Raw genomic sequence first — 21,253 nt, forward strand, 5'->3', positions numbered from 1 at the left:
TTAATTAGCTTGACTGGAGTAATCATTTCACTGTCTATCTGTACACCAAATGATCATGCTGTGTACCTTACATATTAAAATTTATATTTAAAAATACATGGAAAAATATTTTTTTTCCGCTCTCTGGCTCACCTTCCCCTATGGGTTCACAAACACCTTGGTCTGCTCTAGCCCACAGGCTGAACCTCGTAAGGGTGGAGGCGTATGTAAGTGTCTCCCACCTCTGATAACATTCTGCTAGACACACAGACCACATCCAGAACACACATACAGGGTGATGAAATAATCAGCCCTAAGGCACAGCGTCTGCAGCTGAAGGTGATCTTGATGGCAGCAGAATGTGCCCTGGGTGGTAGAAATGCCTCTCCTGGAAGGACCTGCTCTCTAATGGGCCAAATCCAGCCCATTGCCTGGTTTTGAAAATAAAGTTTGCTTGGATCACAAGCTTATTCATTTATATATTGTCTATGGCTGCATTTACACTTAACAGCAGAGCTAAGGAGGTGGACTGAGTCTGTCAGGTCTGCAAAACCTAAAATATTTATTACTTGGCTCTTTTCAGAATGAGTTTGCCAAACCCTGCACTCGCCTGTAATTCCTTGGAGGGCAGGACCCAATTACATTTAATCATCTTTCTGAAACAGTGCCTAGCATGGTCTCTAGCAAATAGTAGGTAATCAATAAATATTTGTTGAATGAAGGGATGAATTACTCGGTCAATTTAACCACCTGCTCTGGGTCTAGCTGTGGGAAGAAGTCAGGTAGCAGAATGGGAATGGGATTCAATATTTCTATGGAGAACAGCTGTACACCAGTCCCCAGAAAGGTCCAGGTAGAGTCAAGGTGGGCAGGACTGGGCAGGGGAGAATCTTGGAATGTGGGGGAGCCTGAAGACTCCCCACAGGAAGGAAGCAGTCAGTACAGGCCATGCCTCTGTTTGCCTGGAGGCTCTATGCCTCCACCTCAGAGTCCGTAAAAACTAACTTTTCCAAGTAATTAAAGTAGGAAATCATTTTACAAGTCAACAGCTTTTCGTTACACAAGGAGGCAGCTCTGTCAGTACTGCTTTGTCACCCCAGCCCATTACTAAATATCCTCTGACACCCTGTCCCCCTCAGGATCCATTCTGAGCTAGCAACGATGATGATAGGTCAACAATACATAAACGAGACCCTGTCCCCACTATTGTTTTTAGACCACAGACATGAAGCTGTCAAAAAAGAACGGTAGAACCGTAACAGTGGCAGCTCCAGAATTTCTCTACAGGGGCCACAAGGGTCAGATTGGGGGTGAAGGACTTGGCCTGAAGCTAGCTTTAAACAGCAAGTGCAGTTTTTACTTAGTTTGTATATTTATTTGAGGTGACCTAGAGGAATGAAGGATGGAGAAGAATGGAGCTAACGTCTCCTCAAGCTGCCTCTTGTCTCTGCTGCTGGCTGTGCAGACGATGATGTCAGTAGCGGAAGCTTCAGGCATGGAGCAAGCCAGTGGGGAGCAACCATCCAGCCACCCACTGGGTGCTGGTTATAAAAGCTGTTCTGGGTTGGAATCTTACCTCCCAATCTTATCAACTGTGTAACCCTTTAACTTTCTTAATGCCTGCATTTCCTCACATGTAAAATAAAGAATAATATTGCCTCTTTTACCCTATTACTACAGGGAGTGAGTGGACACCTGCAAAGTGCTTCGAGTGGTGTCTAGCATATAGTAAGTGCTCAGAAAATGTTAGCCGTTATTATTTTCTTCACTAATCATGCAAAGATATTTCTTAAGTGCCCACCGAGTGCAGGTATTTAAGTGTGCACCAGGAAGGAGCAGACGCAAAGAAATATTGAACAAAGACCAGTTGGAGAGAGTGCACCTACAATCCCAGCCCTCTGACCCTGCCCTCTGCACCTTCAGAGTGCGGCCCCTGTTTGGGATACCATAGCACTAAAGACAAGGCTCACCGACATCCCCTTCCATCTGGGGCGGAAGGAGGACAGGACCACGGTGAATTCCTCATGTGTTACCCATGTGAATCCCTTTGGAGTTTGTTGCAAGGCTGACTCCAGGAAGCCACTTCAAGAAATCTGGTTTTTCTCACACTGCAAATCTGCAGTGGGCTCCCAGAGAATAGGAAGGAACGTGGAAGAATCTACATGGGTCTTCTAATTCTTCCTGCGACCATTCTCTGGCAAGAACTGTTTTCCTTCTCTGAGCGTCAACAGCACTGTGCACAGAGCTTCAATGTGGCGCTGTGTCATCACGCTAAACTGGAGTCACGGTGCTCTGTTAGCTGCTTTGGCTGCTCTGTTCTGGGGACAGGGACACTGTCTCCATCCCCTTGGAGCCTCAGCATCTGGTTGACTGAATTCACTGAGGGGTAATTAAGCCTCAGGTCTTAGGGAAGCATACACTATCTAAAAAGGACTGACATGACCCAGTGAAGCACTGAGTAAATGAACAGAACACTGGAAGCTAGCCCTTGTCCCCTGCAGCACCAGCGGTTGGCTTCATGAGTGGCCAAAGGGAAAACCGAGTGTGCTCATTCTCAGGCAGGACAGTTCATATGTGCAACCACCCCCCTCTTCCCTTCTTTGCAAAACACAGTGCAGATCTGCACTGCCCAGGATGGGAGCCACTAATCTCATGTACTATTTAAAATAATTAAAATTAATTAAAATTAAAATTACTTTAAATAAAAAAAAATCATAATCATTAAAATTAAGTACAATTTAAAACTCAGTTTTCTTCAGTCCCACCAGCCATATTCCAAGTGCTCATGTGATGAGTGGCTACTGTGTCAGAGCAGACGGAACATTCCCACAATCACAGAAACTGGTCCTGAGCAGAGCTGCTGTAGGATATCCAATGTTTTAATATGTTCAACTCAGGCAAATAAAATGTAACTGCATTTTCACAATCAGTAAAGCTAATATGTGACTCTCCTGGACCATCAAACCTTTCAAGTTTATTCTCCTATAAATTACAAGTCATGATGAGCTAGACACTCTCTAGATCTATTCCCACATGGTGTTTTGTTTTCTTTGGTTTTAATTTACATTATCTTTAGAAATAGTGTTAATTCTGTTAGTATCTTGCCCGTACCTTGGTTCAGTCATGTATGACTTAGAGCAGTTTAATGCAGGGGATGGATGGCTTTAGCCCTGGGAGAAGGCGGCTCATCAATCTACCACGCATCTCAGCGTCGTTACAGGACATTAATGAGGTTGGCTCGATTTAAAACCCGTCCAAGGCATTATGGATTGGTAACATTCAGTTTCACACGAGCTGGGAATTTCTGAGATATAATCCTAGCTCTTTTGCTAATGAGTGTTATGATATGGGGACTGTCATTTAACTTGTGAGTTTCAGTTTCCTGTCCTTAAAATGGGGCTATTACTGACCTACCTCACCCGAGTCCAGAGGATTAATGAGTTAATGTTTGCTGTGAACTCCATGCTCCTTGCATTAAGGCGTGCTGTGCATCATTATTTCTATTCATTCCCATGTAGCAGCTGGGAAACATTACGACTATTATGTTTACTCCTTCTAAAATGCATTTTCTTTCTCAGCATTTTAACATTACCTGTGTTACCCAAACCTTAAATCTTAAAGTAAAACTAGCCCCACAGCAAGACACATTGACGTAGTGGGGGTATTTAGGTAGTTTTTTTCCTTCTTTAATATGAGCATAACACCAGCTTTTCCAGCAGGATGAAGGCAGTAATTGCACTGTAAATTCTCACTGCATGAGGCTGGTGGTCAATCTTAGCAGATGCGAAAAGAAAGTTATCCCACAGCACAATTACACTGTCAACACTTACATGCAATGATATTCCCGTATCTGTTCTTCATTCTGTTCTCATCTTTCTTAGCAGAGTCCCATGGCGCAGACTGCCCTTCAAAGAAGCTCTGGAAGAAGAGGAAAGTGACACTGAGAATTACAATTTGGTGCAGTAAACACAGGGATCTTAACAGTAGAGGATGTTCTTAAAAAAACATACAAGAAGGGTCAAGAAGGAAAAGGAATGTTCACAGAAATGAGATAATGGATTATTAAAGTACTTCAAATCTTAAATATTTCATTCAGCTTTTTGTTTTCCTTTAGTTTGTATGTCATACACACGGCTGAGGACTGAAGAGTGAACCCACCATTTATCAGTATGATCCATGAAAACGGTCAAGTGTTCATCACTATCCCACTTTAATATTTAATACAGAAAAATCAAACTTTTTTTCAATTTCTTCATTATATTACCATTTTTCAGTATTCTCGCAAGGGCTATGAAGATATCATTTCTCTTCCCAACTGCTAACATGTTTTGGTTAAAACAGGAAAGCAGGTAAGCTAAAGCTTCATGACTTCAAGGCTAACATCCTGTAATAGATTCTGCCAGTTTTCTCTTCTTTTTTGATGGAGCTTAGATGTTCATTTTCTTAAGGATTTGGCATTATTATGCTCAGGGTCTTTAATCTTCATGTTTAGTTAGATATGTATTTTTTCTATTCAAGTTATAACGGAAGTGCCCTGTGTTATCAGGGGACAAATGAAAAAAAAATAACTGGGACTTTCATGTTACCTTTATGTATGTAGTCAATTATAAAAAGAGGTAACAGGAAGAAGGATGGTAGCAAGAAACATCAGTAAAACTGATTTCTTGTCTTTGCCATGGCTACTCTTACACCTCTTGCACCAACTGGGAGAGAAGCCGTGAAGAGAAGGAAGAAGGGTTACTGGTGGAGCAGGTGAACGGAAGCGCCCTCCTGAAATGCATTAGGGCCGGAGAAGGTGGCATCAGCCACTCACATCCTCAAACATGCCCCAGGATGACTTTTCAAGTTCTCTCTTTCGAATTGAAGCTCTTCTGAACTCACCTAATCTCTACCCTGCCTACGGTGTTTGGCCATCTTCACCCATTATCAATATTTAGTGATTAGTCTGTTATTCCTGCTTATAGCTCAAGTGAGTGCCTCATTAGGCTCCTTAGCCCTGCTGTGGTAGGTGGGATGCACTTGCTCACAGACCCCATGAGTGAGCCTGTTGCCTGCCTGTCACACAGACCTGACTGCGCAGGGGACGGTGGTCTCGGCACAGTCTCTGCCATCAGACTGTGGACTCTGCAAGCAGGGGCTGTGTGGCCGTCACTTTGGTTTGTGTAGAGCCCATGCCTTGTGGTAGGAATCTGGTAATTAGTTATGGGACACATGAGCCACTGCAGTGCTGGGCGATAGTCTGGCTTTGCTCTCAAAATAAAGCTTTATATGTGCAGCTTAAGTGTGTGAGGGGCTCCATCCTCGGAAAAGCCTGCATAAGCACAGTGGGGAGATTTTATTCTGCCATGGTTTGTGAAGTCCATGCCTTTTTTGTGACTGCTGTGTATGGGCAGTGCTGTTACCATACAGCCCAGCTGTCATGGGAGACTGGCTGGAGAAGAGCCCCATCCCTACATGGCCCCGCCTGCACCAGGACTTCCTTCCACGCAGCAAAGCAGCAGGAGGACACGTTCATAACCCACAAGAGCGAAAAGGGAACAGTGCAAATGTCAGAGTTACACTTTTAAATCACCCATCTTAATTTCTTTTACCTTAGTCATGACATTGCTGACACCTTATTATAATAATTTTTACATTACATTTATCATTTTGAAAGAAACATGGGGTCAGACCAGGTTCAGGTGTACTAAATACCTACAGTTCTATTAATAGCTTCATGCCATGCTGTGCCAACTGAAGGAAAAATACTGTACCATGAGGACAAACACAAGCAAAAACATTTGCAGATTATTAATAAATTCAATCAATAGAAATATTAGCAGTAAACACCACCAGTTAATCCCATCTAGAACAAGACCATTATATGATAAAGGATTTATTTAGACCTGTAACTTCCATTCTGCTATAAAAAAATTCATTTAAAAATAGTTTCAGGGATGTTAAAGTCATAGACTTTTTCCAAATAGTGTCTTTGTTACTCTATGAATGACAATTATTGTACTGTTGAGTAATAACTATTATTTGACTGCCCTTATAACAAGTTAATTCTACTTTGAGTTTGCCGTGATGTAATTACCAATTTTATTTCTCTCTGCCTTTTCCACCCATCTAAAAGTTTTTAGATCTGTGTGTGTGTAGGAAGGTGGAGAAGGGAGCTGACTCTGTGGGAGAACTTGGAGTCTTCTAGTAGCTGCACGGCCCCCAGTCAGCATTACCGCAGGGGGCGCGTAAGGGAGAGAGAGAAAGGAGAGGGGGGCCTGGTCAGCAGTGGGTTAGCGGAAGAGGCACTTGTTCGACTAGTAGAAGAAACCGCTCCTAGGCAAAGCCACCCCCACCCCCAAGCGTCCCTTCCCATTCCCGACAAACAGGTGCTCTTCTGTGGGGATGCGCTCATATCGCTGCTGTTTCTTTAGCACTATGGCAGCCCCAGGACTTCCAACAATAGCCCTTGCTTTTAAAACAGTTATTTTAATTTCATTGTTTTCACTTAACTGGTGATCAGGAAACAGACACAAATCAGCAGTGAAACCATAACCAGTTGAGCAGTACATGTAGTTCCTGGCATGTTTTCATAAGGGTGGGGCCCGAGTGCTAAACATCTCTGAGTACTTATCCTGGGGCACTTAGTGCCTGTAGAATGAACCTGCCCATCATCTCCACTGATCCTCATGAGAGTCCTCAGGCCCTGAGGGACGGCCTCCCTGCTTTACAGCTGAGGGACATGAGATGCAGAAAGGCAGCAACCTCCTGATAACGCACCAGTGGGGGTCAGACCTCCATGCTTTCTGACTCAGTGCACTGCTCTCTGCACCACTTGTACCCCAACAAGGATTTGAAAGGGAAACAATGGTAAGTCTACTTAAATTCATGTGGCCAACGATTGCTTTCCATACCTAAATCCTTATCTTGTCTCTAAATGAAGGTTTACAACAAGCGAATAAAAAAGATGTCAAGGAAACTTTTAACTGTTGATTACTTTGACAAAAGAGGAAGTTTTCTTTTCTCCTAGATAATGTGGTCATTGCAGGGAAGCAATAGCAGGAGAGAGACAGCGGAAGTGGGAGGTCTTGCCATGAGCTTCCCCAAATACCTACACAGGCATTATGAGAATCACTGTAAGTGGCAAAATGTATTTTTTTTCTGAAACAAAAGCAAAATGAAACAAAATGAGCTCCTTCAAGAAAAAGAAGAAATGACTAATGCCATCCATAGCGTTCTGACTCACAGTGGATTTGGTGGCCAGGGCTTGCATTCGCTGGAACAGTTCCGCTTCTAATTATATAGTCAGTCTTCCAGTGAATACATTTGTAATTATTAAGACCACATGTCCTTATCCTTGGCTTGGAAAATAACTAATATACCCATAGGGAACCCAGAGAGAGGAAGGAAGATCTTTCTAGATTGGCTAACTTGGCTTTTGTTTCCTTATGTTATAGTGGTTATTATTATTATTTTTTATTTTCTAAGATGGATCTGTTTTTAAATGTTATGGCTTTTTGTTAGCACATATTTTCAAAATACCTGAAGAAATATTTACTTTAGACTCCCTCTTATGCCTGAAGTAGGGTAATAATTAACTGTTTAAATTTCTAGTTAGAAAGTAAAACTTTATCTATAGCACTAGAGCCATTGGATACTCAGAAACTATGATACGGTATGAGGTCTTTCACACTGTGAGCTCCTGGGGGCTTTCCTGGTTTGGGAATTCTAAGTAAGAATAATAATCAAGGCAGGAATGCAGGTCATCGGTGCTGTAGAATACTGCTTCCTGTCTGGTCCACAGAGAGGCCTGGCACAGACATGTGTCTCCAGAGGCAGCAGACCTACTTTCTTCAGGCTGAGTCTTCTCTGACCATCCTGTGAGCCAACTCCTTTTTCTTTCTGACTATGAGATGGACAGATTGTCACCCTCAAACTCACCAGAAAATATGCATGAGGAAAATGAAATAATTTTGCTATGTAATCATTCTATTATGTCTTATTTCCCCTACTCGGCTTTTAAGTAGTTTTTCCCAGTTCTGTTGGAATATAATTGACATGCAGCACTGTATAAGTTTAAGGTGTACAGCATAATGGCTTGACTTACACAGTGGTCCAATGATTACGATCGTAAGTTTAGTCAGTATCCATCATATATAGATACTTAAATACCTTTTAATAAATTAAGCAAATCAATGCACATTTTATATGATTTTCTTCTGTGCATTTTTGTTGAACGGAGGATAAAAGGTTCTTTAGCTATCTTTTTTCCATCTTTAAGAAGGTCAAAGTGTGTTTCTTTAAAATTATGCAAACTGAATTACTGGATGCTTTGAGAAGAACTCTATTCTGAACAAATACTATTGGGAAGTCAGTACTCACCATCGAATTCATGAGGTGTCTAAATAGGGTCTGTGCCCATCAGATCTGTTGAAAGTAAAGCCAACCGGGCTTTGAATACTCCCAGTGCTGAGAAAATGAGAACTTCCTTCCTGGAAGGAACCAGAGGATTCCTGAGCATGTGCCAACTACCAGCTCCTGGCCCTGGGGGATGCTCTGTTTATCTGCCCCTTACATTTCCCTATTCTCCAGACAAACCCTTATGCTCAAGTTTAAGCTCATGATCTCCAACACCTTCTTAATCTCTCATCTCATAGTTTTTGTTTGACAACAGTTATGAGCAGGTTCACTAAAATCAGGTTCAACCAAGGCACAGGCATGATTTTGAGAAAGGCCCAGTGAGAGGGAGCAGATGCTCTGGCTAAGGGAAGCACAGCTAAAATCATCCCGAAGCAACCAATGACTTCCCATCCCCAGAGCAGCCACAGAAGGATGATCTTGGGAGACAGACACTCCCAGTATACTTTTCACAGGAGAAATTTTAAGTATAATATGGACATTTAGGCAATATTTAATGTTTAGGGCAGATTTTTAATATGCAGATACAATTTAACACACCAACTATGGGCTTTTTATTATGAAAACACACTTTATGTATTTTGGGGATTTAAGTTAATGGTCTCACTGCAACTTCTGTTAGAATTTTCATAAATACACTTATGCTTTGATTCTACTTAAAATGTAATTAAAGTGTTTCCTCCGACTACCCAAGCTCATATATACTGAGAAAATGCAGCAAACCTGGGAACCACTCTGAAAGAGTAATAAGTCTCTGAAACAATAAAAATGAAAGCAGGCAAGCTCCGGTGAATACCAACGACTCTTCCACTTTAAGATGCAGCGCTCTCCGTGGCCACAGAGCAGAAGGAAATTGAACGTCCAGCACCCAGCCATTTTTTCCTGAATGGGAAACATGTTTTTGTGATTCAGTAGCCTCCTCCCCCACTCCTCACACCATCATCATTTTCATGGGATATAATTATACATCTCGGTTGCCCACCTCAAGAGAACATTACTCCAAAATGATGCAGTCTGTTAAAAATGCCACAGCTCCTGGATATTAAAAAAGGAGAAAAACATCCAATTCAACAGAAAAGCTGCCAGGAAGAAAGGGATGTAGGTCAAGGTGTACATAACGTACAGTGCGCTTGTCAGGAGTGCAAGGTCAAGTTTTTTTCCGAAGCTTCTGAAATGGAATTTTTTCTTCCCTTTCTTACATGAATAAAACCAGGCACGTAAAATGACTACAGTCATCACCCCGAAAGAAGGAAGATGAACTCACTGAGGCATGCAAAGTCTCTTGAACTTTTCTGTTTTCTGCCCTGACTTCTCTTTTGGTTTGTTCAAGCGCTGCATTTTACTAGGTCCAGATGAACTATTGATTGCTATTGTATGAAAGCAACTGAAGGTACCTAAATGTGACCAACAGGCCACAGAGTGGATTGCTGATGGGAAGGTGGCCCCAGAAGTTGATGCCTTGTGGCAGCAATGGTTACGGACGCTGTCATTATCCAAGTCCTGGATGGAGGCAGCTGAAGCAGGCATGTGATGCTTTAAGGGCAAAATAAGGGGACTGGGCAAAATTAAAAATGCAGACATGCGAACTCCGCAGTTTCTAAACAAACTGAAATCTAGACATGAACCCACCTTGATATTTTTAAAGAAATTGCTATCCATGTCAATACTTCAGATGGCCACATCTTACTGTAACTTGATCCAATTCAAAATTTTACTGAATTTGCCTATTTTGCAGGATCCAGGTGGGTGATGGTCTTGGCAAGAATGGTCATATTGCTTTCCTTTACCTAATATCTCTTTCTCTTTTGATAATAGAATTGAGGTTTGCAGTCGAAAAAAATTATATGATGTCCTCATGCCCAGAAACAGTCCCCCTGATGTTTGGCTCAGCTTTAGAATTTGTTTTATATTCTGCTGAAAATGTTCAGAATGACTGACTTTTCACAGCAGTCATATACCTACTGTTGAAAAATACATGCTTATGGGGTTTTTGAAGCTCTCTTAGGTAAGCCTTTTATTCCTAGCCCATATGTAAGGAAATCTAGGATCGAAGGCATGAAGTGGTTTGCCTGAGATCACGAAGCCAGTAAGCAGAAGCTGGGAGTTGTACCCAAGACCATCTGGCTCTGAACTCAGTGCTCCTTGCAGCTGGCACACAGCTGGCCAAGAACACGTGGCTTTGTGCCCACCGCATCGCACTGTCATGCACACAGCATTCTGAGTTCAAGCTGGCTGTGGGTCTTAGCCACCAGGCATTTCTGGCTTTTTATGGAATGAGACTGTTGGACCATCCACAGGCCTGTTACTGTCTGCACAGTGATTTCCCCAGGGATGTGAAGTCATGTGCGTCCTGAAGGGACCCTCATTCTACCTGCTTTCCTTTAAATGTGTCCCATTTTAAAGCCCCTTTCCACCTTCAGAACCACTGTGGTAGTAACCTCCTGCTAATGCTGGTACATATCCCTCAGTGTACTGAAGCAGAAAACATTTGAAAACCACTCATCAAGAGGCCAGAGAGAAAAAGTACTGTTCATTTGAGCGACAGAGAAAAAAGTGGTGAAGACACTAACCATGGAGCATTGGCTGCTGGAATATTCCACAGACAAGGCCAGTATTCTGTGCAATTCTAGAGACTGACACACAGTAAGGTGGCTTTAAAAAAGGGAGCTATTTTGATACATTTGGGGTGAATTTCAGTTGAGCAGTAATTTTAAGAGATAGGCAGTCCCTTTTCTGACCTGCATCCCTCTCCCTTTGTTCCCTTAATGATGCAGATCCCCTGTTCTCAGTGGTACCCAGTGACCCCTCCCATTTGGATGCCTTCTCAGGGCTGGATGTCTCATCCTCCTACACATGTGGTGAGGTTCTCACTCACCGATGCTGCAGAGGCAGTTTAGAGTTTTGGAAAGTCCCTGGTTCCCCAGCACTTGCCCATAAAGGGGACTTTCAAGGACTCATTGAGGGGACGATAGTCCTCATTTGAAACTCAAAGGCTGTATCTGCAGACTCATTCTTCTAGCTAGTCCTGAGAGGGTCTCTGCAGCTTACTCTGCAATGAGGACTGGCATCGTGGAGGGGCTGCGTTGCAAGGGATTTAAAGCATGGTTTGTAGTCACTATTAAACTTGGTCAGAGTTTACTTTTTGCATTGGTTGCCTATATCTTGGTGGTATCATGAGATCAATTGATTTTGCAAAGATTCTGGACCTTGGACCTCGTGCTGTCCTCACTGTCTCACCGTGGCAAGTGCAAGGAGGCCGTTGGATGGGGAATCAAAGCAGTGATGTCAGTGAGCAGCTTGTCACATGGTACCCACAAGAGGACGGTTCTGTTGTAAAGGCAGGTGAAAGTATCTGTTTCAATTGCTCTGTGGTTTCTCTTCAAAGTCAATCTGGGTTTAAGTCCTTCCTCCAGGATTGCTACCCACATTTCAGAGAGACCGCAATTGCCATGTCCCTTCAAATGCAGACATTGCTAGGGTCTGAGGTGTTAGTGCTAGTCCAGAACAGTAATTTCTTCCACCTCTGAGTCTGCCTTTGGAGAGTGATTTGTCCACGAGCCTGAGCTAAAGGCGACCAGATCTTCAGAGATATGCAAGAGTCCCTCTTTGGAAGAAGGAATCCCTAAAATACGTGGAGCACACATGGGCATTTTGGCAGAAATCCAGCCTCTCTTCTCCTTCTGGGACCAGCCAGGAAATTTGAGCTTTACTTATCTCTGGCCTGCATTACTGCAGAAGTTTCCTCTCTGGTCAGTGTACTGCCCTCCAATTTATACATTTATCCTAGAGTAAGGCTTTTAAAGCACATGAGAGCAACTGGCTCTTTCCTATCTGAACACCTGACAGGTCTCCCTCCTGGCAACATGGTGGTTGTGAGGACAGAGAGACTCAACACAGCAACGTCCCTAGTACATCACGTGCTCACTCTGCGGCAGCAATTACTGTCTGGCTCCGAAAGTGAAGCTTGAATGCTGATGACAACAAATCCTTACTGACTGTACTACCTTTCCTGTTATTGTCTCCCTGATAATAATCCTTCCCAATTTGTTCCTCCAGCGGCTCCATATTTTTCCTCCACTGATTCTGTGAAGAATTGCAAGTGGCGCAATTATTGTTTTGTGCTTCTCCCTCAAAAAACCAATCGAACCTCCTTTCCCTGGTAGTTCTTGGAGAGCTGTGAGTTTTAAAATGTCCTCACCTCAGAAATCACAGCACAGAAGCTCCATCAAATGTGACTGAAAATCTAAGGATACTTTTTTAGATATGACAGCCTTGGAAATGAAAAAGTATAGCAGAAAAAGGAATTTTAATGAGAGATTTGTAACTCTTTTTGACATTTCTTAATTTATAAAACCTATCAGCACAATTCCTAGGCTCTTCCTGCAGTACTGAAGTCATGGTGATTAAAGATAAAAATTTAGAAGGGAGAATTATTTTAGATATTTGAAAATCAAGATTAGAAATACCTTTTCAAACAGTTTAGTGAAAAATAATTGCATCTCAGTTTACTCTGTCAGAAAGTTTGACTTCTCTTTACCGTAAACATTTTTATTGAAATTTATGATCCATTATGAAATTAGAGTCACAGCTGCTTTTTATTTATTTTTTTATTGGCTTATGTTTAGAGAAACTTCATTTCTTATTGTAAACTGTGAACACCATCACTTTAGAGGTCCCCAGACTACTCCTTGTGAGGAAATCCCTGACTCTCAGCCTTAGTCTATGGGTATGAGGGGAAGATTGTAAACGAAGTCCAAACAGTGAGCCTGGGCAGGCACAGAGCAGAGACCCTGGCATGGAGAAGTTTCTATGGGCTGCTGATCAGGCCTTCAGAGAGACAGCTACTCACAGCCTCCATGGGAATCCTGGAAGAACTAATTCACCTCTCAAAACAGACTAAACGTTACTGGTTAAAATCATTTTACCACAGACCTTGGGTGCAATGCGCCCTTCAGTTCAGTGAAACTATCATCTTACTAAGAAGCCTCAGGGTTGGGAAATTGCAAAGAAGTGAAGGGAAAGATGAAAAGAGAGTCCCAAAGGCCCATGATGATGCCTGAGAACCAGCAGTGATCCACAAGTTCTTCCCAAATTTTAGTTCCTTGTGTAGAGCTTCACCATTTTCCTAAGCCCCTCAGGGCTGTCCCCTAATTTTTTTAAGGATTTTAATTTAACTGCTGTATACTTAAATATTTATGTGGAAATAAATTTTTGTATCATTACAGTAAATGGAAAATCAAAGCACTCATCACAAATAATAATAGATAAGGTAAATACAATGAAACTAAGCAAGGACCTGAGTTCCAGCCTGTGTGCTGCCTGCCTATGTTCTGAGCCCACAGCCTTGTCCTTCGGTGAGAGATGCAGGAGATGTGCTAGCTCCCAGCCAAGGCACCCTGATGAACTGAAAGGACTGGAAGAACTACCTGGACAGGCAATCACTGCCTCACCCTGTAATTAGGCGCTGGCTATTCCTTGTGAGTGCACTTCTTAAAAAATCACCTTGTACATTATCAGTTGTTTGCATCTCATACTTGGGGACAGCTTTGAATTCACCACTGATCTTGGCTCATGACGGGGGCAGAGGAAGATGACATTGGAATCAAGGCCCAGAAAACGTGGGTTTAAATCCCAGCTCTGACTGATTCTTTAGTGTGCGGCCACAGATCAGTTCCTGAATTCGTTTTTTAATTTATCCAATAGAAATACTCTAACATTCTTATCAGGATGCATTCAGTATTAAATCCAGTGAATATCAGTGAAAAGAACATGTAAGAGCTTGGACATGTAAAGCGCCATACAATTGTCATGTTATCAGTGTGAAGTGTATAATTTGTAGAACTTCTGTGGAAAAGCACAGGGTGGCAGAGCATGAATACCTTCTCCCCTCTGACCGCCAGCCCTGCAGGGGCAGAGCTGAGCCCCTGTGCTACCTTTAGGCCTCTCCCTGTTATGTGGGAGGAACTCTACAAGTATTGGTGAATAAATAAGGACAATTATAAATCAAAGATTCCTACATCATAAGTGCATTTGCATTTAATGTTTTCGAGGCCTGGTTCTTAAAAAAGTTTTAAAAATTACATGCTTATATATAGTTTTAAATAATTTACTGTCATGATTGTGAAAGTAATACTGAAAAGACATTTTACATGGAGGGAATTGCACTCCAAATTTAGAAATTCCTCTCATGTTCTATAGTATAGTTTTTATTGTTGTTATGTTTTAGAATCACAATCTGCTGAAAGGGTAACAATTAGTTTAAGTGAATCAAAGTCAGATGCTGAAAGAAAGCAGCCAAACATTGTATTTAGAATCTGCTGATGCTTTAAAAATAGGAGAGTTGGCCCTAATTCAAGAAACTATATATTAAATATGTCTTGGGGCATACGTGCCTTGGGGGCACATGTTTCATTTTTGACTTAGAACTGTAAGGCTTGGGGTTAAACTAAAAATAAGATGCTTCATGCTATTGGAAGTACAGCCTGAAAGTATTTTAGAGAAGGCAAGAGAATTGAAAGTAAATTAAAGTAAATTCAAGGGTCAGCTTTGAAATGCAAACAACCAAGACTTAGTGCCCTTGCAGGACCTATATTACCATCTCCACCATAAAACAGAATGAACTTGCACACAATATCCAGAGACTGTTGTTTCAGCAAAGAAAATTCCTGAAGGAGGATTTGAATTTTTGCCAAGAAGTATAATAAGGAAAAAACTTTGGCCCAAAAGATTTTGATTACATAAGAATTCTTTTAGTGAAATCACAATAAACTATCAATTCCATAGTATTCATCAGAAGAGCAGATAATGTTAATAACAGATGACATTTATAACACAATACAACAAATACAGAATACTCACTATGTTCTAAATACTAATGTAGGTGGTTCATTGTAATATCTCAGCTATTATCCATTATTATGCCTTATTATTATCCATAATAATATCAATGTATTGTCTAAAACATCTCATAGATGTCTCTTAAGAGATATAAATCCTTCACTCATTTTCTTGTTATAGCTGTAACTTATGCTCATGGAAAGAGATTCCAGCATATTTATAAAAGTGAACCTTTTTATCATCATCACCAGTGAGTTAAGGATTCTTTAAGCTGGTAACTAATAATTTCAAAGTGAATTTGACATTGAACCAAAGAATAATTTTAAAAAATTTTTAACTTTGAAATAATTACGGATTCACAGGAAGTTGCAAAGATAGTGGGGAGAGGTCTGTGCACTCTCAACTTCCTCCAGTGGTCACCAATGGTTACTACACAGCAGGAGTGCAATATCAAGAGCAGGAAATCTGGTACAGTGGGTGTATAGTCCATGCCATTTTGTGGGGGGAGTACAACTTTTCATGTCTCTGGGATAAGTGTCTGGGAGTACAACTGCTGGGTTGTATGGTAAATATATGTTTAATTTTTTAAGAAACTGTTTTCCAGAGTGACTGTACCATTTTACTTTCTCACCAGCGATTTCTGAGAGACCCAATGTCTCCACATTCTAACCAGCATCTGGTATTGTCCCTATTCTTTATTTATTTATTTTGTTGTCATTAATCTACAATTACATGAAGAATATTATGTTTACTAGGGTCCCCCCTTCACCAAATCCCCCCCCTACAAACCCCATTACAGTCACTGTCCATCAGCGTAGTAAGATGCTGTAGAATCATTACTTGTCTTCTCTGTGTTGCACAGCCCTCCCCATGCCCCGCCCCACATTATACATGCTAATTATAATGCCCCCTTTCTTTTTCCCCACCCTTATCCCTCCCTTCCCTCCCTTTCTCCCCAGTCCCTTTCCCTTTGGTAATTGTTAGTCCATTCTTAGGCTCTATGATTCTGCTGCTGTTTTGTTCCTTCAGTCTTTCTTTGTTCCTATAGTCTTTGGGTTTGAGGTGAGTCTCTTGTAAGCAGCATAGAGAAGGGTCTTGCTTTTTTATCCATTCTATTATTCTGTGTCTTTTGATTGGTGCATTCAGTCCATTTACATTTAGGGTGATTATTAAAAGATATGTACTTATTGCCATTGCAGGCTTTAGATTCGTGGTTGCCAAAGGTTCAAGGTTAGCTTCTTTAGTATCTTACTGTCTAACTTAACTCGCTTATTGAGCTATTTTAAACACTGTCTGGTCATTCTTTATTTTTCTCCCTTCTTATTCCTCCTCCTCCATTCTTTATATCTTGGTTGTTTTATTCTGTGCTCTTTTGTACTTCCTTTAACTGCTTTTGTGGGTAGTTGATTTTATTTTTTGCCTTTAGTTAGTATTTGCTTTCTTTGCTGTGATTTTGTTTTCTCTGGTGACATCTATTTAGTCTTAGGAGTGCTCCCATCTAGAGCAGTCCCTCTAAAATACCCTGTAGAGGTGGCTTGTGGGAGGCAAATTCCCTCAACTTTTGCTTGTCTGGGAATTGTTTAATCCCTCCTTCATATTTAAATGATAGTCGTGCTGGATACAGTATTCTTGGTTCCAGGCCCTTCTCTTTCATTGCATTAAATATATCATGCCATTCTCTTCTGGCCTGTAAGGTTTCTGTTGAGAGGTCTGATGATAGCCTGATGGGTTTTCCTTTGTAGGTGACCTTTTTCCTCTCTCTAGCTGCCTTTAAAACTCTGTCCTTGTCCTTGATCTTTGCCATTTTAATTATTATGTGTCTTGGTGTTGTCCTCCTTAGGTCCTTTCTGTTGGGAGTTCTGTACACTTCATGGTCTGATCGATTATTTCCTCCCCCAGTTTGGGGAAGTTTTCAGCAATTATTTCTTCAAATACTCTTTCTATTCCTTTTCCTCTCTCTTCTTCTTCTGGTACCCCTATAATGCAGATATTGTTCCTTTTGGATTGGTCACACAGTTCTCTTAATATTGTTTCATTCCTGGAGATCCTTTTATCTCTCTCTGTGTCAGCTTCTATGCGTTCCTCTTCTCTGGTTTCTATTCCATCAATGGCCTCTTGCATCTTATCCATTCTGTTTATAAATCCTTCCAGAGATTGTTTCATTTCTGTAATCTACTTCCAGACATCATCCCTTAGCTATTGCATATTTCTCTGCAGCTCCATCATCATGGCTATGAGCTTTATTTTTAATTCTTTTTCAGGAAGACTGGTTAGGTCTATCTCCTTCTCAGGGTTTGCCTCTGTGATCTTGGTCTGTATCAATTTCTTCCACCTTTTCATGGCGATAGATATATTTGTGGGGAGCTGGCGCATGTGTTGGGTAAGAGAAAGTCCCTTCTTGCCAGTTTGTGGCCTTCCTCTCCTGGGAGAACAGCGGCCTCTAGCGGCTTGTGCTGGGCAGCTGTGTGCAGACGGGGCTTCTGATCTTGCCCGGCCGCTATGGAGTTTATTTAGCTCTGCAGTTGCTGTGGGCGTGGCCTGCCTCAGGCTGCTTCTCCAATATGGTGGAGCCGCGTTGGAGGGGGAACAGGCGGGAGGCTTGGTTATTGTGGTGAGGGGCCTCCGCACTGCACTGTGGGGTTTCAGGTGACCAGAGTTCCCTGTGATTCCCAGCTGCTGGGCTAAGTGTCCTGGGGCACTTCTGTCCAGCTGTGGGGTCCCTGTCCCTTTAAGACTTTCAAAAAGCACTCGCCTTTCTTTGTCCCCAGGTGCGCAGGCTATGGGGACCCGCTCACAGGTCTTATTGTCCTGTTTCCCTAGTTTCCAGCACCCCACGCATGCACTGTGTCTGCACTCTGGTGCAGATGGCTAGGGCTGGGTATTTAGCAGTTCTGGGCTCCCTCTCCCTCCCGCTCTGACTCCTCTCCTCCCGCTGGGAGCTGGGGTGAGGGGTGCTTGGGTCTTGCTGGGCCGCAGCTTGTATTTTACCCCCTTCATGAGGCACTGGGCTCTTGTGGGTGTGGATGTAGTCTGGCTGTTATCCTGTGTCTTCTGGTCTCTCTTTTAGGATTAGTTGTATTTGTTCTATTTTCAAAAATATATAAGGTTTTGGGAGGAGATTTCTGCTGCTCTACTCACGCTGCCATCTTGGTTCTCGTATTGTCCCTATTTTTTGTTGTAGCTGCTCTGCTGTGTCTGCTGTGCTATCTCAGTGTGGTCTTATTTTGCATTTTATTAATGGCTCATCATGTTCAGGACCTCTTCATGCATTTATTTGCCCTCCGTGTATTCTCTTTCGTGAAGTGTCTTCCATGTCTTTGCCCATTTTCTAATTGGATTGGTTTTTTTTTTACTGTTGAGTTTTAAGAGTTCTTTATATTTTCTAGATACAAGTCCTTTGCCAGGTATGTGGGCTGAAAGTATTTTCTCCCTGTCTAGAGCTTATCTTTTCAACCTCTTAACTCAATCTTTTATAGAGCAAACATTTTTAGTTTTGATGAAATCCAGTTTCTTGATTTTTCTTTTATGGATTATGACTTTCTGTGATATCTAAAAACTCTTCACCAAGACTGAGGTTCCAAAAGAATAACTTTTATTTGATTTACAACACTGCAGAAATCCACAGTGTCTGATAATTAAATTACTAAATTGAATAGTCACTAATTAATATTGAACAATCAGCACTGAATCAGTGATTGCAATGTTAGTATCAGTACTTCAGATTCAGGAAGCACCTTTGCAGACACACCTGTGGGCCTGCATCACATGGGCTCTCCAAGATGACTCTTCCTTCCCTACTTCTGAATGAAGTGGGGGGTGGCCCCCATTTCACAGAGTTACTGCAAGCATCCTGCATCCTCTAGAGGAAGGATGGAGTTGCTGAAAGAACTGAGGCAAAAGAAGCTGCTGACTCTCAGTTTACAGCTCAGATAAGCTCCCCAAATGACCCAAAGGGGTTCCAAACCTGCTGCTCAGCTCCATCACTTGAGCCACATTGGAAGTTCTCAACAGCACAAGGGGATAGTGACCACAGTATTGGATAGAGCAGATTTCTATCCTTTTAGGAGGGGCCGTTCTCAGTTGATTTGATGGTCATGAAGGCAATTCCTTCAACAGGCATCCCACTGTCAGTTGAGGAGGAGAGAGTGGGAACAAAGCAGTTCTAGAGGCAGACAGTGGAATGAAGGAAATCTCTCTGGATATTCCAGGATGTGCAAGAGCCCAGTGTACTAATGAATGCCTGGGAAAGGCTGAGAAAGGACCAAGAGAAGCTAAGAAGTGTAAAGGAGAGACTGAAAGCAAGGTAAGGGCCCACTAACAGTTGTATTCTATGCCTTTCTGTGTGCCAGTTTCATGGGACTGAGATTGCTCTCATAGGGGGCCGTTCTGTGCCTTGCCTTGCCAAGCTGATCTACTGCAATTCAGCTCAAATCTCCCTCTTTGATGAATTTTCTTCTCTGGTTTCCAATGATCCTTTTATTCCCCCTCCACATTTCTACCGTAGCTATGAATATGTGCTACTACAGGTTTCTTTACAGATCAGATATGTACCATTTTAGGTTATTTTTATCACTGCAATTAGATTATGTGCTGCCTGGAGAGAAGGCCCATGTCCCCACTTTTAACTTGCGTAGCATAGAGCTGGGTACAAAGTGGGTAGCTGCAGGACACCTGTTGCAGGGACTCCTATAATGACTACCAAACGCATTGAGCACGGCCCTTCTGGACCTGAAGTTAAGGCAGTCCTCTGACGATGGAAATGCTCTACATGTATGCTATCCAATATGATGGCCAGTGGCCAGTTGTGGCTACTGTGCACTTGCAAAAAGCCTAGGGTAACTGAGGAATCAAATTACATTTAAGTTAATTTAGATTTCAATTGTCACGGAGCTACCACATTGGACAGCTCAGGTATGACTTCCAGGAGATTCACTGAGGAGCAGGAGTCTCCAGAGGATTCCCTGGCCCAACCTCTCGGGGAAAGCCCCAAGGCTGGATCTCAAAGTGTAAGATCGCTCAGCCTCCCTGATAAGAAACATGGTTTTATCAATGTTATGAATTTCCTCCAACCCCCAAATTCCTATGTTGAAGCCCTAATTCCCTGCACCTCAGAATGTGACTATATTTAGAGATTGGGCTGTTAGAGAGGTAGTTAATTTAAAATGAGGTCATATGGGTGGAACTAATCCAGTATAACTGGTGTCCTTATAGGAAGAGTATATCTGCACAGAGGGATGATCATATGAAGAGGCATCAAGAGGGTGGCCATATGCAAGCCAAGGAGAGAAGCCTTACAGAAAACCAACCCTTCTTGCACCTTGACCTTGGACTTCCAGCCTCTAGAGCTATGAGAAAATAAATACCCGTTGTTTATGCACTCTGGTCTGTGGTACTTTGTTATGGATACTAATACACTTGGCACTCTTAAACATGAATCATTTCTGGTTCTGGAATATTAAATTCAAGTGACTTTTATGTGTAATCCAAATGCTAATGTACTAATTTAAAGTGGGGATATTTTCTTTCTAAGTGTTTGTTAAGCCCAGGGTGCCGTATGCAGTCAAGTCAGTACATTGCAGCTAGTTGGTCAACAGTGGGCTGGAGTAAGCTAAGTGGAATGTTCTGGGGGAATAAGTCATCTGGGTGCATGAAATGGGCAAAACCTGGCAGACAGTTCTCCCTCTGCAGGCTGACATTCAGTGCTGGACATACACATACAACTTTCCATAGTGGACATACATATGCTTAAATTTTTTTGAGGTTATTATCATTGATTTCTTATCAAGCCAAATTCATGTAAGCAGGGAGACATTCTGTCCAACACGATGGTCCTGCGATGTGTTTTTTAAAATAGGCCTACTTATAGAGGAAGACATATGCACCACCATAGCCTTCCAGACAGCCTCAAATGAAAGGAAGTGTCCGAGGTCTTACCATGGCTTTTAATCCACACCTCAGGTCTTGTAATGATATAGTGTGGGCAACTCTGGCAGCCAGAATTAATTAAGAATTATGTGAGGATGCTGAAGAGCCAGCAGCA

The 21,253-nt window shown here is 42.2% G+C and overlaps 1 protein-coding gene and 1 long non-coding RNA gene across 8 annotated transcripts in view; one reads left to right on the forward strand and one right to left on the reverse strand.

Annotated features, from left to right (window-relative positions):
- Positions 1–21,253, reverse strand: part of PTPRM (protein tyrosine phosphatase receptor type M) — an 895,627-nt gene that overhangs the window by 92,060 nt on the left and 782,314 nt on the right. For all 7 annotated transcript variants that reach the window (XM_036880717.2, XM_057504052.1, XM_057504051.1 and 4 more), the window contains one exon: positions 3,810–3,897. In XM_036880717.2, the coding sequence (XP_036736612.2) occupies positions 3,810–3,897 (88 nt within the window). The remainder of the gene's footprint in view (positions 1–3,809; positions 3,898–21,253) is intronic.
- LOC130684139 (uncharacterized) lies at positions 6,598–20,767 on the forward strand. The gene is made up of 3 exons (XR_008998304.1): positions 6,598–6,828; positions 19,422–19,516; positions 20,425–20,767. It is a non-coding gene; the product is annotated as an uncharacterized LOC130684139 (long non-coding RNA).

The sequence above is a fragment of the Manis pentadactyla genome, chromosome 6 (assembly GCF_030020395.1).
Source record: "Manis pentadactyla isolate mManPen7 chromosome 6, mManPen7.hap1, whole genome shotgun sequence".
NCBI lineage: Eukaryota > Metazoa > Chordata > Mammalia > Pholidota > Manidae > Manis > Manis pentadactyla.